The 18,439-nt window shown below is 40.1% G+C and overlaps 1 protein-coding gene and 1 non-coding gene across 2 annotated transcripts; both read left to right on the forward strand.

The window, feature by feature from the left end:
* Positions 1-48: 48 nt before the first annotated feature.
* On the forward strand, positions 49-18,365 carry LOC114520423 (pre-mRNA-processing-splicing factor 8). Its single transcript, XM_028540678.1, has 41 exons — positions 49-129; positions 215-309; positions 869-1,037; positions 1,514-1,678; positions 1,767-1,982; positions 2,432-2,770; positions 3,348-3,453; positions 3,703-3,805; positions 3,957-4,044; positions 4,218-4,337; positions 4,915-5,224; positions 5,558-5,692; positions 6,136-6,462; positions 6,755-6,961; positions 7,091-7,254; positions 7,439-7,565; positions 7,654-7,846; positions 8,128-8,315; positions 8,764-9,002; positions 9,277-9,634; positions 10,003-10,227; positions 10,563-10,702; positions 10,815-10,901; positions 10,985-11,077; positions 11,204-11,339; positions 11,856-12,155; positions 12,382-12,528; positions 12,723-12,883; positions 13,270-13,461; positions 13,788-14,025; positions 14,371-14,499; positions 14,576-14,689; positions 14,948-15,022; positions 15,313-15,558; positions 15,765-15,811; positions 15,924-16,305; positions 16,593-16,688; positions 16,799-16,843; positions 16,984-17,123; positions 17,589-17,791; positions 17,892-18,365. The coding sequence occupies exons 2-41, from the start codon at positions 252-254 to the stop codon at positions 18,044-18,046; spliced, it is 6,963 nt and encodes a 2,320-aa protein (XP_028396479.1). The 5' UTR covers positions 49-129; positions 215-251; the 3' UTR covers positions 18,047-18,365.
* Positions 16,394-16,461, forward strand: LOC114520764. Its single transcript, XR_003686718.1, has one exon. It is a non-coding gene; the product is annotated as a small nucleolar RNA SNORD18 (small nucleolar RNA).
* Positions 18,366-18,439: the final 74 nt, after the last annotated feature.

Raw genomic sequence — 18,439 nt, forward strand, 5'->3', positions numbered from 1 at the left:
CGTGATAAATTTTCGAGGAAGCGTGCGAAGTACTGGTACCTACATTCATTCGGAACCACGTTTAGCAAACGACTTTTGGAGTATTTGCGAATTTCCTTCAAATTTTCTGGAAAATGGTTTGAGTTTGAGGTATGTTTTGCGGCTCTTGTGAAGATCCAATATGAACGCTTGCTCGTAACGTTTGATTCGAGGCTTTGATTCATTTTCTCAACAGAAATATCGAAGTTTCTTTCTGAACACGATACTTCAAGATGGCGTCCTACATGGCCCCCGGTGTCGAGATCACCGAGGAAAAACTGCAGGAGAAAGGTGAGCATTTAGTTGAAGAGATTATACGCAAAGTTTGATTATTTATAAAAGTACAGGGAAGTCTATAATGGATAAATAGATGTATATTGATCAATGTATATGGTGATGAAACAAATATTTATGTTGGTGGAAAGTTAGAAAACGTCCTGAATTAGGGTTGATATTAACTGGCTTGTGTGATGGTTGGTATTACAGGTAGTACCAGGTTAGCATGTCAGCAATGTTAGATATGCTGATGCACTTTAAGGATAGTAAATTATACCAGAACTGAGGTGGTATTCATGAACAATATGGTCTATCATTTTACTAGTAACATGTTTGAAATTCACCTAGATTATGTCTGCTAATTTGACATTTCAATATGCACATTCTTTCAAAATGGTAGCAGGAACAACTTTACAATCTGGTTGTTTGGATTTCTGATTCTGAAAGATGCCTTACGTACCATGCATGAGAATTCCTACCAAATACCAATGCATTACGACAGTCATAAAGTCTTCGTAAGAATCCGCTGAACCGCTTTAAAATGTACCTAACCACTGGCTGTTTCATTTATTAGCTCGGAAATGGCAGCAGTTGCAGTCGAAACGCTACAGCGAGAAACGAAAGTTTGGTTTTGTGGAAGCGCAAAAGGAGGACATGCCACCAGAACATGTGAGAAAGATCATACGAGACCATGGCGACATGTCTAGCAGGAAATACAGACATGACAAGAGAGTTTATTTGGGGTAAAACAAATAAGATAACTTACAAAGCAATTTGTCCAAAGCAGATCAAGCATTTTGTGTTCTGACTTGTGCATTTGATGTACCAAACAATGTATAATCTTGGAAAGGGGAGAAATTGAATCCATGGTTAAAAGTTTGGGGTCAAGTGTCTCTGTGTGCAACTCAGAAAAACGATTCTAATTTAGCAAATATGACTATGTTGTTCACAAATTAGTCTACCAGATTACTTATAGTTAAATGGCTAGACTTTGATTTTAATTTTGGTTGCCCAATGGTTATTTAAGTCCTAACAAAATTGACAATGAAATGAAATGTTGTTTGCAACAGTCATCTTAAATTTGCATGAGATTTTAACACAAATTGATACCTTGTTTCATGAGGAGTAGGTTAAAATGTGGGTAGTAAGTATACATCTTGTTTCTTTCATTACAACCTCTTTTCATCAAGTTTTCAAAGTCGGTCCTTCTTTTATTCAGAGCATTGAAATACATGCCTCATGCAATCCTCAAGTTGTTGGAAAACATGCCAATGCCTTGGGAACAGATTCGTGATGTTAAAGTTTTGTATCATGTCACCGGAGCGATAACCTTCATCAATGAAATACCCTGGGTCATGGAGCCTGTGTACATTGCACAGTGGGGGTAAGTGAAGGGGTCCACCTCTACCTGGTCTTTCAAGAGAGGATGTGATGTGTGAAGAACACACTGTTGATGAAAATTTCTTTTGTAGAACAATGTGGATCATGATGCGACGAGAAAAGCGAGATCGTCGTCATTTCAAAAGGATGCGTTTTCCTCCGTTTGACGATGAGGAACCGCCCTTGGATTATGCAGACAACATTTTGGACGTAGAACCACTGGAGGCGATTCAGATTGACCTCGATCCAGAGGAGGATTCCCCTGTGTACGAGTGGTTTTATGATCATAAACCATTAGTTGATACAAAGTAAGTGTAAGCATTGATATTTAATGAGGTACTGATAGTACCGTACTGTACCTAAAAAGCTACTGACTAGTTTTTATTTTTGAAAGCTTGCTTGACTCAATATTTCAGGAACCATTTTGTTTTATATTATATCAATTGTAGCTATTTGATAGTTCATATGAATAGACTGTCACAGCCTTTTGAAAAGTCAAATAACCCAAGGGCTCTGGCAATTGTCATAATAATAAGTTAGGTAAATTAGCTTGTAGGTACACCACATAAGTATTTAATACTGCAAAGCATGCAAACTTACAAGAATATTATTAATAATAAGTTACTCTTGAATAATTCTGGTAATCATGTTGACCTTAGGAAACATGTACATAAAATAGCATAAGTCAACGCCAGGGAATCGAAACTTTGATTTTATGATGAGAAAAGCATCTAAGTTCAAGTATTTTTATTTTAAGATTTGTAAATGGCTCAACATACAGAAAGTGGAACCTTTCTTTGCCCATGCAATCTACATTATATCGTCTTGGCAACCAACTGCTCTCTGATCTTGCTGATGGGAATTTTTTCTACCTGTTCGACATGAAGGCATTTTTTACTGCCAAAGCGCTCAACATTGCAATTCCCGGAGGGCCAAAGTTCGAGCCGTTGGTTCGCGATGTGAGCAGGAACGACGAGGACTGGAACGAGTTTAATGATATCAACAAAATTATCATCCGGCAACCGGTCAGAACCGAGTACCGCATTGCGTTTCCTTATCTCTATAACAGCCTGCCTTTTAAAGTCCATCTGTTATGGTAAGTCGTACCTTATGCAAGGTAATCCAGTGTGTGTAAAAGATTTCTACCATTTTGAATATTGGAATGACTTGCCTAGTTTCCAGGATTTCTTTGAACCTAGAGCAGTGAACTCTAATATAATTGAAAGGGTGACTCAAATCACTCAATGCATTATACATTTCTGCTCAAAATTAAAAAAAACCCCAATACCCCTATCTTTCGAAATTCACTCAACCATAGTTAAAGCCATTACACGCGGGGACGTGCTATGAAAGCTGTTTTAGCATTGTTTGGTGTAAGGGCAAAATGAATGAGATTGAAAATGCGCAAGGACTATCATTAGAGAAATAATAGTTCTGCTACAACAATCCTACAGCCTTGAATTAGTTACAAAGAAATGGTCATGGGCAAGACATTGAACTTGATCTTCTCTTATTAGCACCGTCTTCATGATGAGTTTCCCCTCGCAAGATGCACTTTTATTTCTGCATATAATTCATGAAAAACATAAAAGAAATTGCTGTCATATTGTTAACTTAATGCCAATAGCGAGCGCTTTCTTGTTTCTTATCCATGAAATGATTGATGTCTGCAGGTATCATTATCCAACTGTTGTTTACATCAAAACCGAAGATCCTGATCTGCCTGCATTTTATTTTGATCCTTTGATCAATCCTATATCACATCGTCACGCAATCAAGGTGAGCAATGAGAACAGTTTAGAACTGATAAAGCTATCCAGTATAAATAAATTTAATTTAGTTTAGGTTTCCTTCTGTAGTAACACTGGATCAATAAGAGATGATCCTTACTGGACCTCTAGGAAGAACAGTTTAGAACTGATAGAGCTATCCAGTGTAAATAAAGTTAGTTTAGGTTTCCTCCTCTAGTAACTGTGATCAACTGGTACCGTAGACGGTTGGTAAGATTTTAATTGTATTGCACCTTAGAGCGCTGAACCTTTACCCGAAGAAGACGACAGTTTTGAATTGCCTGAAGACTTTCAACCATTCTTACAAGAAACACCATTATATACGGACAACACTGCAAATGGTAAAATTGTTGCATTTTTTATAAACTAGCAATTTCTTTATATTCTCTGGAAGGAAACAATGCTAAGATGTTTTGCCATATCTTGATAGTGTGGTCCTGACAGAACACACATACTACAAATCATTCAAACACATATTCTTATTTCTTACAGGGATTGCTTTATTGTGGGCCCCAAGGCCCTTCAACATGCGAGCAGGGAGGACAAGAAGAGCTCTGGACATTCCACTCGTGAATTCCTGGTAGGCAAGAATTTTAGCCCTTCTGTATTATATACTCTGCAAAACTAACTAGATAATAAAACTTCATGTAACCTCAGACTTCCTTCACCTGACATCATTGTGAAAAGGTTTATGGAACAGATTTTTTTCGTCAACTATATATTCATTGGCTATGTTAATATTCTCACTCGTAGGTATCAGGAACATTGTCCCGCAAATCACCCTGTGAAAGTTAGGGTTTCCTATCAAAAACTACTCAAATGTTTTGTGCTGAATGCTTTGAAACACAGGCCACCAAAGGCACAAAAGAAACGGTACGTAATGGACATCGTTCTTCCCTCGTTCGGACACGTCGTCTCTTCCTTGTTTTAAAAGCAAAACATAAAATGTCATTGGTATGGGATTTCCTTGACTTGCTGGTTGCATTCTTTTGCCAAAATTTGAAATCTTATGTCGGCATTTATCTCTGCCATTGAAGTCTTATCTCGTCCACATCATTTCACGGGACGTTTACGAAAGAGTCGTTTTTAGTCAACTCCTGCTTTCGTTCCACCAGACCACAGAATGCCTATCAGAAGAATAACTCCATACTATTTTTTCGTAAGTGTGATTCGTCATGATTCGTCACTTAGCAAGTGCATTTTTTTGCGGTGGTCACCCCCCTGCCAATGTCTAAAATGAGGCAATTTTTAGTATTGGCAGGGGGGTGACTCCTCAAAAAAATGCACTTGCTAAGTGACGAATCATGACGAATCACACTTACGAAAAAATTGCAGAGTTATTCTTCCGATAGGCATTCTGTGACCAGACCATGCGAATTAATAATTAGTCCAGTTAAACATTGGTTTTGCCTAAATTTAGTTTTTCCATCTTTTTCACGGATTTTTCCAGCTACTTGTTCCGATCCTTCAAGTCGACAAAATTCTTTCAAACCACGACCCTCGACTGGGTCGAGGTTGGTCTGCAAGTTTGTCGCCAAGGATATAACATGCTCAATCTGCTGATCCATCGAAAGAATCTCAACTACCTGCATTTGGATTACAATTTTAATCTGAAGCCGGTGAAAACGCTGACCACAAAGGAACGAAAGAAATCTCGTTTTGGCAACGCGTTCCATTTGTGTCGTGAGATCCTACGGTTGACGAAGTTAGTCGTGGATTCCCATGTGCAATATCGTTTAGGAAACGTCGACTGTTACCAGGTGAGATTCGGTCTGAAATTGATTGGCATCATTTATAACCTATTAACCCGCTCTCTTCCTCTTATTAGTGAGGCGCGGGACTTCGAAAATTCGTCGGAAATACTCGGTTCTGATACTTCCGAACTCAATTGACAAAAACTTTTGAACCGAAAACCGAAAATTTCTGAAATTGACGATACTCAAAACGTCATATCGTTTTCCCTATAGTGGATATTCATCCACAAAATTTAAAGCAGATTAGAATCATTTTGTTTAACTCTTGCTAGTACTCTGTCTATATTTGGGATGCTGAGATATTTTATCTAAACCATGTTATATTTCATCATTATTTAGCTTGCTGATGGCCTGCAGTACGTCTTCGCCCACGTCGGTCAACTTACAGGGATGTATCGGTATAAATACAAGTTGATGAGGCAAATCAGAATGTGCAAAGATTTAAAACATCTTATTTACTATCGCTTTAATACCGTAAGTAACAAAATATCACCCTGTCATAAATGTGCTTTTCCTCTTTTGGTAGATGTGAACGAGTGAATTAGTTACTAATGTTCTAATAAGAGCTCTTATACATCAGAGCATTCGTAACTAGTCACTGGTTCACATCTACCAAAAGAAGAAAATCACACATAAAATCGCACTAAAAGTTTGCAAGTTTAAACAGGCTGTGGGGAACGTTGTTGAGGTCCCCCCACGATCACAATAATTCACAAACACGGTTAAAGTTCCAGTATAAAGGTCTATATTCTCGTTAATTCTCGTTAAACTGTTCACACAAATTTGACCCACGCCGTTCTAACTATTCGCTCTCATTCTCAGAAGACCCTCGCTCATTTCACTTCCGGTTCAGCCTACAGGTCACCCTAGCTACTTCCGACAAGGCCTTTATAAATATCAATCGTTTTGTCTTCTAGGGTCCGGTGGGTAAAGGACCTGGCTGTGGTTTCTGGGCGCCAGGGTGGCGTGTCTGGCTGTTCTTCCTTCGCGGCATCGTCCCCCTCCTGGAACGATGGCTGGGCAACCTGCTCGCCCGACAATTCGAAGGACGACACTCGAAAGGCGTGGCCAAGACGGTCACCAAGCAACGTGTTGAGAGTCACTACGATCTCGAGTTGCGCGCTGCAGTGATGCACGATATTCTTGATATGATGCCTGAGGGAATCAAACAGAACAAAGCCAGGACGATCTTGCAACATCTCAGCGAGGCGTGGCGTTGTTGGAAAGCCAACATCCCATGGAAGGTGAGGAGGTGAATCTCAGGGGGAGGGGGGAGGAGGTTCTGGGGTATGGGTGTGTGTGTTTACGCCCCGTAGAAAATCTCATTACTTGTATATGGCAAAAATTCAATATTTTGTCCAATGTGAGATTTCGACTAGCATTGTGATTAAGGGTTTGGATCAGGGTTCTAGCTAAGATTAGGAAAGGGTTAGTGTTGGGATTAATTTTAGGATTAGCCGATTAAGATTATTGGTTTAAAACTGATCGCCCGATATACCTGATCTTTGAGATATAACCCAAATCTTTCGCTTCCAGGTTCCCGGACTGCCGACCCCTATCGAAAACATGATTCTTCGTTACGTGAAGGCCAAAGCTGATTGGTGGACGAACACGGCGCATTACAACCGAGAGCGTATTCGGCGCGGTGCCACAGTTGATAAAACCGTTTGTAAGAAAAACCTGGGAAGATTGACGCGTTTGTACCTCAAAGCTGAACAAGAAAGACAACATAACTACCTGAAGGTAATTTTGAAACTTGCTTTTGTCTTTTCTATTCTCTCTGTGTAGTTACTAGCTATCTTCGGCTTAGTCTCATGTGAAGAAATTGTTGAAAGGCATCGATATAACACCAAACGCTTGTGTTCTTTCAAGGATGGTCCTTACATATCCGCAGAAGAGGCAGTCGCTATCTACACCACGACCGTTCATTGGCTTGAGAGTCGCAGATTTTCTCCGATTCCTTTCCCACCTCTTTCATACAAACACGACACAAAACTTCTTATCCTTGCGTTGGAGAGACTTAAAGAAGCTTACAGGTAGTTAGACGTTTATTGTTTTGAATATATTTTGTTTCACAATGATGAGTTGCTTTCGGTCCGTGTTCTGACTTTTGTTTGAAGATTTGAAAGCTCTGAGTGACTGACAGTGTTTTTATGGTAAAGAAAATGAATATACACAAGAATGAAAGTTTGATTACACTTGGTATGTGTTTTCATTTAGCGTGAAAAGTCGATTAAATCAATCTCAACGAGAGGAACTGGCGTTGATTGAACAAGCGTACGACAATCCTCATGAAGCCTTGAGTAGAATTAAACGTCATCTTCTCACCCAAAGAGCTTTTAAAGAGGTGGGTGCATGGTTGATCTTTACAAGAAAATGTGCAATTCTCAATCTCATCTGAGTATACGTAATTTTGATCGCTTCGAAAATTTTAGATTGGTATCGAGTTTATGGATCTCTACAGTCACCTGATTCCAGTGTACGATGTTGAGCCATTGGAGAAGATTACAGATGCATATTTAGATCAGTATTTGTGGTACGAGGCGGACAAACGAAGACTCTTCCCCCCCTGGGTCAAACCTGCCGACACAGAACCCCCTCCTTTGTTGGTGTACAAATGGTGTCAAGGTGTGTGCTGGACTGTGCTATTTCGGGTTGAAATTTCATGTTTAGTATAATCCTAATCCTAAATGCACGAATTTAATCCTCGAGATTAGGTTGGGATTATGGTCAGGTTTAGGATTGATCTTAGGGTTATAGTCCCGGATTCTGGAATTACGACCAAAAAAATGACAGAAGAAAGTGATTGTATAGAGGTCAGGATAAACAGAGGATAGATTGGGATAGGTTTACCGCTTGCATTCTATCCGCAGGTGACCCTAAAGCATACCTGTCTTTGCTTCCATTAGGCATCAATAATCTTCAAGATGTTTGGGAAACTGGTGAAGGAGAGTGTAACGTGATGATGGAAGCACAATTTGAAAAGTTGTATGAGAAAATTGATTTGACGTTGCTCAACAGATTGTTACGACTCATCGTGGATCACAACATTGCTGATTATATGACAGCCAAGAACAACGTTGTCATTAACTACAAGGTAAGGGACTTTGAGATTGAATCAGAGCAGTAATAAGGTCTGACTTTTCACACGATCCAATTTTGTCGGATTCAATTCGCTTCTGATGTATGGAATGAAGTCAGGTTATTGATAAAGCAGCACTGCATTGGCTTAAGTTGATTTGCTGCCCTTATACATTGCAAGTCAACAGACCATAAAACATCCATCAGAAGTGAATTGGATCCAACAAAATTGGATCGTGTTAACACACCTTTAGGCAATAGATCAGTATTTAGGTCAGATGGGTATTAGTGTGGATACCTTGCCCTTTGTGAGATATTTTATTTGACGATAGAATGAATGAATCAACAACGAAACTTTTGCTAAAACTGTCAACAACTGTTTATCAGAAAGTGTTCAAGGTGTTTATGCGTGCTTTCTAACATGATAACTTGCTGGAGATTTTTTACATCTAAATCTTTTCCAGGATATGAATCACACCAATTCCTATGGCATTATTCGTGGTCTCCAGTTTTCATCGTTCATCGTCCAGTATTACGGCCTTGTTTTGGATCTGCTAATGCTTGGTCTCCAGCGAGCCAGCGAGATGGCTGGACCACCACAAATGCCAAACGATTTCCTGACTTATCAAGACGTACAAACCGAGGCATCTCATCCCATTCGCTTGTATTCCCGTTATGTTGATCGACTGCACGTCTTCTTCAGGTACGAGATACTCCAAGTCTCCAACAAAACTTGATTTTCTTTCGAGTTTGAGACAATTCTTACCACCTTTCAAAGTTTATTCAAGTCGCTAATCTGATAATATTAATTCATATTAATATTCGTTAGTAAGCATCCAGTGTATTGCGAGATCAGTCATTTAACTTCCCTCCATTTTTAGCTGGTCGAACTTTGCCCAATAACTCTGATGTGTTTCCAAAATGGAAAATCAGACTCCATTCTGTTTTCACATCATTTCTTTCCATCTGACGTGTAGGTTCACAGCCGAAGAAGCCCGCGATCTAATCCAGCGGTATCTGACCGAACATCCTGACCCGAACAACGAGAATATCGTCGGTTACAACAACAAGAAATGCTGGCCAAGAGATGCTCGAATGCGACTCATGAAACACGATGTGAATTTGGGACGTGCCGTGTTCTGGGACATGAAGAACCGTCTGCCGCGGTCAGTCACGACACTGGAGTGGGAGAACAGCTTCGTGTCTGTGTACAGCAAGGATAATCCGAACTTGTTATTTGATATGAGCGGTTTCGAGTGTAGAATTCTTCCTAAATGTCGCACGAGTTTTGAAGAGTTCACTCATCGAGATGGGGTGTGGAATTTACAAAACGAGGTTAGTTTCAGGGATATGATATGGTTACATGGTGTTTTAGGGGGTGGTTTTCCTGGCGTGATATTAGTTGTGGGATGGTTGCTATAGTATGGTCATCACGGTTTGGTTACCTGGGTATGGTAGCTTATGGTGTGATATTGGTAATGGTTCATGAGTACCATAGTTTAGTCATCACGGTAAGGTTACCATTCTATGGGGTAGCCAGTAGTGTGGTATTGGTAATGGTATGAGTACCAGAGTTAAGTCATGGTAAGGTTACCATTGTATGGTAGCTTGTAGTGTGTTATTGTTAAAGCTATAATTACCATTGCATGGTCACCAATTATCTGTCCTCCTTCTATCGTTCCAACAAGTATTCAATTCTTTAGGTCACAAAGGAACGGACCGCCCAGTGTTTCCTCAGAGTAGACGACGACTCTCTCCAGAAGTTCCACAATCGTGTTCGCCAGATTCTTATGGCTTCCGGTTCGACGACATTCACGAAGATCGTAAACAAGTGGAACACAGCTCTGATCGGCTTGATGACCTACTTCAGAGAGTCCGTTGTGAACACGCAAGAGCTGCTTGATCTTCTCGTGAAATGTGAAAATAAGGTGTGTTATATTACCTGTGTTTACATAAATCAAGAGTATGTTGTGTATAGTATGACATACGACAAACACTTTCTCAAAGAACAAGTTCAGTGGACTTAATATTGATTCAGACAAGACTTCTTGGGTAGTGTCGCAGCTCCTCGCAAGAAGGATTTTCATTGGCTGAACTTTACAATACGTTTCTGTTTCAACCAATAGCATAGCTTCGTTCTTTAGAAAGCATAGAAAAGCATTATCCAATTGGACGAAAGCTTCCGAGAGCTGCGACATGACCCAACTTCTTGCCTGGTGCATAGTTTAATCTATAGCTAGTATTATCTGTTTTGCCGTCTTAGATTCAAACTCGTATCAAGATTGGTCTGAACTCGAAAATGCCAAGTCGTTTCCCGCCAGTTGTATTTTACACGCCGAAAGAGCTCGGAGGACTGGGGATGCTGTCCATGGGTCATGTTCTCATTCCACAATCTGATTTGAGGTTTCTTTTGAATCTCCCTTTTGTGTTTTCTGTGGATCATACGAAGACCTAACCACACTGAAATAAATCCAACAAAGGCTTCTTCGTTATACCAAATCGTTTTACTCTTTAGATGGTCACAACAGACGGACACAGGGATCACTCATTTTCGTTCTGGTATGAGCCACGATGAAGATCAATTGATTCCTAACTTGTATCGGTAAGTCCTCGATATTTCGTGTGTGTATTCCTTCATGAAGAGGAAAGATTTCGTGTGGGTAAACCGCATTTGTTTTGCTTCAGATATGTCCAACCATGGGAAAGTGAATTCATCGACTCGCAACGCGTGTGGGCAGAATACGCTTTGAAACGCCAGGAGGCAAACGCACAGAACAGGTATTTTATTTTATCAAGATTTTGTTTCTATTAAACTTTATATTAACTGTAATTTGTATACAAAAACCTCAATAGTATAAAGGCGTATATTTCGGATTCATTTACAAGTCGTATTTTTCTTACCAGACGTCTGACACTCGAGGATCTCGAGGACTCGTGGGATCGTGGAATTCCTCGCATCAACACGCTGTTTCAAAAGGATAGACACACTTTGGCTTATGATAAAGGATGGAGAGTTAGGACAGATTTTAAACAGTATCAGGCAAGTAGAAATACAAGAAAAAAATGCTTTGGACAGCGAAGGAAACTCCTAGAAATTCTACTTTAAAATTATATATTACATTCGGCAAAAGCTCCTCACCAGCAGACTCCACCATGGTCGAATACGCCATTTTCCGGCGGACTCGACCATGGTCGAATACGCCATTTTCCGGCCAAAAAATGGCGTATTCGACCATGGTCGAGTTCGCCAGAAAACGGGCGTATTCGACCATGGTCGAGTCCGCCGGAAAATGACGAATTCGACCATGGTCGAGTTCGCCGAAAAATGACGAATACGACCATGGTCGAGTTGGCCGGAAAATGACGAATACGACCATGGTCGAATACACCATTTTCCGGCGGACTCGACCATGGTCGAATACGCCGTTTTCCGGAAGATTTTAAAGCCAAAAGATTGATAAAAACACTCATGTTAGCCCTTCAGTCCCGTTTGCCAAATCTCACCAATTCTCTCCTTATTTGACGTGGTTTTAATCGTTTTATCTTCTCGCTACAGGTTTTGAAACAGAATCCATTCTGGTGGACACATCAGCGACACGATGGCAAGCTGTGGAACTTGAACAACTATCGTACGGACATGATCCAGGCCTTAGGTGGAGTTGAAGGCATTCTCGAGCACACCTTGTTCAAAGGAACGTATTTCCCGACATGGGAAGGTTTGTTTTGGGAGAAAGCCAGTGGATTCGAGGAATCAATGAAATACAAGAAGCTGACGAATGCTCAAAGATCTGGTTTGAATCAAATTCCAAATCGACGATTCACATTATGGTGGTCACCCACTATTAACCGAGCTAATGTAAGTTGATTAACTTGAAATGAGTCAAATAACAGAACTGGAAAACCAGAATGATGCTAGTTTTCGTAGTGCTTGTGTGAACTGAGAACAAGCACTATGCAAATACATTCTGATAAAAAAAGTTGTTCAAACGAAACTGCATTGCCTTCAATGCTGTTGATGGTAGAATTCAGATATTTTTTCATTCGTCACTTTTGAAATAATTCATTTTAATATCTTCCTATAGGTGTACGTTGGTTTTCAAGTCCAACTTGATTTGACAGGTATTTTCATGCATGGCAAAATCCCAACGCTAAAGATCTCCTTGATTCAAATTTTCCGTGCTCATTTGTGGCAGAAAGTTCACGAAAGTGTCGTCATGGATTTATGCCAGGTAAATTGCAAAAAAAACTAAACTAACCAACTGGAACTCTTTTGTGAGATATTGCTTCACTTTCATCAATGCCAACAGACCATGAGTTGTTCATTGCCGTACTGCTAGTCTGAATGAGTCTAGTCAGTTTGTACGCTTTTCATCTCGTTTTCCGTCAACACTTTGACAATTATTGTTGTGTTATCTTTTTCCAGGTATTCGATCAAGAATTGGACGCTCTGGAAATTGAGACGGTTCAAAAGGAGACCATTCATCCCCGAAAATCCTACAAGATGAACAGTTCATGTGCGGACATCTTGCTGTTCGCTGCCTACAAGTGGAACGTTTCAAAGCCCTCGCTCCTCGCCGACTCGAGGTAAATGAATGAAATCAAGAAGTGCATGACATTGGTCAAAGGCCATGTGAAACTACTCCGAAAGCATGCTCAACCAAGCAGTTGGGGAAATTGATTTGTAGTTTTGCGTGTTGAAGTCTAATTTAAAGTGATACTGCAGCGAAATTTTCGACCCCTTTTTAATTGGCTCAATTTAAAGTGCTCACTGTCCTGATTTCATTTTTGAAAACAGAATCAAAATTGGCTTTCTCAAAAGATTTTTATAGCTCTCCAAAGTCGCGATTTTTGCCACTTCCTGTGCGAACTTTTGCTCCGCCATATTGTGGTTTGTGAGTAAAAAAAAAAGTCTTCACTTGAAGTAGCAGCAGCTGGTGTCATGTTTCATTCGTTTCTTCGTTACATTTCAGAGACATAATGGACAGCACAACAACTCAGAAATATTGGCTGGATATTCAGCTGCGATGGGGCGATTATGATTCGCATGACATCGAAAGATACACGCGTGCAAAATATCTTGATTATACCACAGATAACATGAGTATCTATCCGTCACCCACCGGCGTTCTCATTGGCCTTGATCTCGCTTATAATTTACACAGGTGAGACCAGGAACGGTTTGAAACTGATAGACTAGAGACAGCCGGTATCTTTCGAGGTCTGCTTACACCAGTGCGATTTTCTCTGCGTTTTATATGCGATTTTCTTCTTTTGGTAGATGTGAACGAGTAATTAGTTACGAATGCTCTGATGTATAAGAGCCTTTATTTGAACATCAGTAACTAATTCACTCGTTCACATCTATCAAAAGAAGAAAATCGCAGCAAAAATTGCTAGTGTAAACGGGCCTTTACGCTTTGTATAATAAACTTTAGCAATAGCTGTATCGTACTTTTTTATAAACTAAATTCCGGGTTCTTCTATATAGTGCATTTGGCAACTGGTTCCCGGGTGTAAAGCCTCTCCTGCAACAAGCGATGGCCAAGATAATGAAAGCTAACCCAGCTTTGTACGTCCTGCGAGAACGCGTGAGGAAGGCATTGCAACTGTACTCCAGTGAACCTACCGAGCCGTATTTATCATCTCAAAACTATGGTGAACTGTTCTCCAATCAGATTATATGGTTTGTTGATGACACAAATGTCTACAGAGTTACAATACACAAGGTATAGGTATAACCTGACCTAGGGGCCGGTTGTATCAAAAACCCGTTTAGCTTAAACGGCGGATAAGTCAAAATTAAATAACCCTCTTACATCTCTCTTGAATGAGTCAACTTGAATATTATACACTGAATATGCAGTTGTAAACAGTATCGTTGTATTAAGGTTAAAAACATTTAGTTTGCTTGTTGAGTAAAACTATTGGTTGCTATTTTGCACTCAACCACTGTTTAAGCTAACCGGGCTTGATACAACCGCGCGGCCCCAGACGTCTAGTTTAGACCCATACTAGTTTTAATTTCAAAATATGTGTGGTGTTTACGATATTCAATACATATTTTATTGTAGACATTTGAAGGCAACTTGACAACAAAGCCCATCAACGGAGCTATCTTCATTTTCAATCCAAGAACTGGTCAGCTTTTCCTGAAGATCATTCACACTTCTGTGTGGGCCGGTCAAAAACGTCTTGGTCAGGTAAGGTGGAAATAACTGAAGGTTTGTACGGTGCTTTAGTCAGTCAATTCACAATGTATTTTGCAATTTCTTCCAGCTGGCTAAATGGAAAACTGCGGAAGAAGTGGCCGCTTTGATTCGTTCTCTGCCCGTTGAAGAACAGCCAAAACAAATCATCGTCACAAGGAAAGGAATGTTGGATCCACTGGAGGTAAAACTCATGGTGGAAATTTTCAGTATTATACCCTGAATTGAGAACTCAGAAAGACTTCATCGACGACCTAACATGGATATATGTTTTGCGTTGTATATCTGGAAAGTCATTGTTTTACTGCACCCACCCCGTAGAGGGTAAACAAAAAGCGAGCTGACAGTGTCTGACAGTTCCGACTGATGCAAAATTGACCGTGTTTCAAAAAATTATTTGTTTCTCCTTCGTGTTTTCAAATCTGTGTCTTTCATTTTGTAGGTTCATTTACTTGATTTCCCGAATATCGTCATTAAAGGCAGTGAACTGCAACTGCCTTTCCAGGCTTGCCTGAAGGTAAGTTTACTTTTTTTCCTTTTTTTAACGAATTTAGGTTAAAACTTGTTGTGCTGATGCAATTCAACCAACGTGGGCAGTGGTCTTACTACAGCGAAGCCTTTGATCTCCCTATTTTGAGGCTTCTGAGTGACCCATTATTTAATGTTACTACCTGAAGGTGCCCGAACCGAAATAAGTAAAATTTATACTGGTTACAAAAATCACTACCAATATATCAAGAATTAACTATACATTTAGCCATATTTTCATAAAGAGTTTTAAACTTTTTTATTGCAATTCTCTCTTAGGTTGAAAAACTTGGTGATATGATTTTGAAAGCGACGGAACCTCAGATGGTGTTGTTCAATTTGTACGACGATTGGTTGAAAACGATCTCCTCGTACACTGCGTTTTCTCGTTTGATCTTAATCTTGCGAGCACTTCATGTGAATCCAGATCGTACCAAGGTTATATTGAAGCCAGATAAGACGACCATCACCGAACCACATCATATCTGGTCCACTTTGACCGATGAAGAATGGGTGTCTGTCGAGGTATGGTATTGAAAATATGCATCAAACTTGCAACAGACTTGTAATAAACTTGCAACAGGCTTGTAACAAACTTGCAACAAACTTGTAACAAATAGACAATGGAAGGAAGCTGTTATAAGTTCACCGCAATCTGTCACGAGCACGCGTGTTAGGAGTATTCATTCAGCGTTTTCCCAATACATTGATGTCATTCCATTCTTTTTCAGGTTGCCTTGAAAGATTTGATCTTGGCTGATTATGGAAAGAAAAATAAGTAAGCAACAAAATGATCGCTTCTTCCTATCCTGTTGTATAAAAAGAAGCCTAAAACTCCCCCAGAAATTATGCAGTAAATAATAAACCAGAGCGTGATTTTAAAATTTCAGCGTGAACGTGGCATCGCTTACACAGTCCGAGATTCGTGACATTATCTTGGGAATGGAGATCTCAGCTCCTTCACAGCAGCGCCAGCAGATTGCAGAAATCGAGAAACAAACCAAGGAACAATCACAGCTCACAGCGACGACCACCAGAACCACAAACATTCACGGTGACGAGATTATCGTATCGACCACGAGCAATTACGAAACGCAGACGTTCGCATCGAAGACTGAATGGCGAGTTCGCGCCATTTCCGCGACGAATCTGCACTTGAGAACCAATCATATTTACGTATCTTCCGATGATATCAAAGAAACTGGATTCACTTATATTCTGCCCAAGAACGTTCTGAAGAAGTTTATTGTGATTGCTGATTTGAGAACGCAGGTAAGAACTCCCCACTTACAGCTTTACAGCGCGCAACGCGTGATGTTGGTTGATTATCAAAGTAAAGGGGTTTAGTTTGGTTGAATTTCTGCTATGATGATTTGCTTTCGGTCCGTGTTTCTGACGTTCGTTTGACGATTTGAAAGCTCTGAGCAGAAACGAATCCATTTCCAACGACTGTTTGAAAGTTATTGGTGGTAGGTGAGTTGGCAATTCGTCGCGCTAAAAATGTTCTGTACTTCCTTGTGAATTGTGGTTGTAAAGCTCTTGTGTTTTTTTTTTGGTAGATTTCTGGATACATGTACGGCGTAAGTCCACCTGACAACCCGCAAGTGAAGGAAATTCGTTGCATCGTCATGGTACCTCAGTGGGGTACACATCAGGTAATATTGGGTTAACATTGTACACTGAACGTTTTGACCTTGTCATTGGGCGTTTTAACTTTTCCAGCAAATAACTTAAACAAGTTTAATTTGGCTCCGTTTTCTTTTAGACCGTTCACCTTCCAAATATGTTGCCACAACACGACTATCTTAAGGTAATTTACTAAAAGTCAGTTTGAAAACTGTTTGAATTTGACTTCAGAGTACCGTAGCATGTTTGTCTACAGTTAACATTCCAGTTGTTGTTAGAGTTCACTGTCATCGTGAATAATTTTCATAATTTATTTTCGAGTAGGAAATGGAACCTCTCGGTTGGATCCACACACAGCCAAATGAACTGCCCCAGCTTTCACCACAGGACGTTACAACCCATGCGAAAATCATGGCCGACAATCCATCTTGGGATGGCGAGAAAACTGTCATTATAACTTGCAGGTAATGATCCCTGCCAGTATCCCTGTTTTCCCAGTGGATTATTAGTATCCCTGTTTTCCCCAGTGGATTATTAGTATCCCTGTTTTCCCCAGTGGATTATTAGTATCCCTGTTTTCCCCAGTGGACTATTAGTATCCCTGTTTTCCCCAGTGGATTATTAGTATCCCTGCTTTCTCCAGTGGACTATTAGTATCCCTGTTTTCCCCAGTGGACTATTAGTATCCCTGTTTTCCCCAGTGGACTATTAGTATCCCTGTTTTCCCCAGTGGACTATTAGTATCCCTGTTTTCCCCAGTGGACTATTACCAAACTAGAAGGCTGGCTTATAGTGGCAATAACTTTTAATTCGTTTTAGAAATACGGGAAAAGGACTGAGAATAGATGCCGAAATATCTAAATATTGCTAAATATGCCTCCAAATGTGTCACAACTTTGTCTTCACAGAGTATTTTTTGTGTTTTTTAGTTTCACTCCAGGCTCGTGTTCCTTGACGGCTTACAAGCTCACGCCGTCTGGCTACGAATGGGGGCGAAACAACAAGGATACGGGAAACAACCCCAGGGGATATTTACCCTCGCATTACGAGAAAGTTCAGATGCTTCTGTCGGATCGTTTTCTCGGATTCTTTATGGTGCCCGCTCAAGGCTCTTGGAATTTCAACTTCATGGGTAAGTTCAGTTGGAATGGTTAGAACCGCACAGCTTGTCTATAAGGTGTTTTTTTCAACAACTCTTTTATTAAATACTGAATTATTTTCGGGTTTTGCAGGCGTGCGTCATTCGCCCAGTATGAGATACGAATTGATGTTGTCGAACCCTAAAGAGTTTTATCACGAGGTCCATCGTCCGTCTCATTTCCTGAACTTCAGCACGCTCGAGGATTCTGAACTGGTCAGTACAGACAGAGAGGATGCCTTTAGTTAGGCTCAGTTTCTCTTTATTTGCGCAAAAGATATGATTGCTCGGAACTATAGTTTATTATGTGACTATTTAGCGACTGAATAGCGGTCTCTTAGCAAAAAAAGTGTAGAATTATCTGAGCTGCAAAACGTTAAGTGTTGAGACCAATGTTACCCAGTCTTATACTTATGGCTTTGCAATGTTTTATTCAGTGTGTCATTTTCAATCTTTCTCAAGCGAGGCTTCCACTCAAAATTTTGTAACTCTGGTGTTCTTTCATACACCATCATCTCATTAGTACCATTGGAACAATGTTTCCAATTGTAAATATGCAATTTATCTCGAAACAATTTCCGCAATTTTTCATTCAATGTAAAGCTTTTTAGTCAAATATAAAAAACGTGAACTGTTCTTGCT

The sequence above is a fragment of the Dendronephthya gigantea genome, unplaced genomic scaffold, assembly GCF_004324835.1.
Source record: "Dendronephthya gigantea isolate DGI-Jeju-01 unplaced genomic scaffold, DenGig_1.0 000016F, whole genome shotgun sequence".
In the NCBI taxonomy this organism is placed as follows: domain Eukaryota; kingdom Metazoa; phylum Cnidaria; class Anthozoa; order Malacalcyonacea; family Nephtheidae; genus Dendronephthya; species Dendronephthya gigantea.

Excerpts from the sequence above, each read along its gene's own strand:
- LOC114520423 (XM_028540678.1), top strand. The coding sequence starts at position 252 with ATGGCGTCCTACATGGCCCCCGGTGTCGAGATCACCGAGGAAAAACTG. Across the intron at positions 15,559-15,764 it reads AAGAATGGGTGTCTGTCGAG|GTTGCCTTGAAAGATTTGAT; the intron begins GTATGGTATTGA and ends ATTCTTTTTCAG. Across the intron at positions 16,306-16,592 it reads TTGCTGATTTGAGAACGCAG|ATTTCTGGATACATGTACGG; the intron begins GTAAGAACTCCC and ends TTTTTTTGGTAG.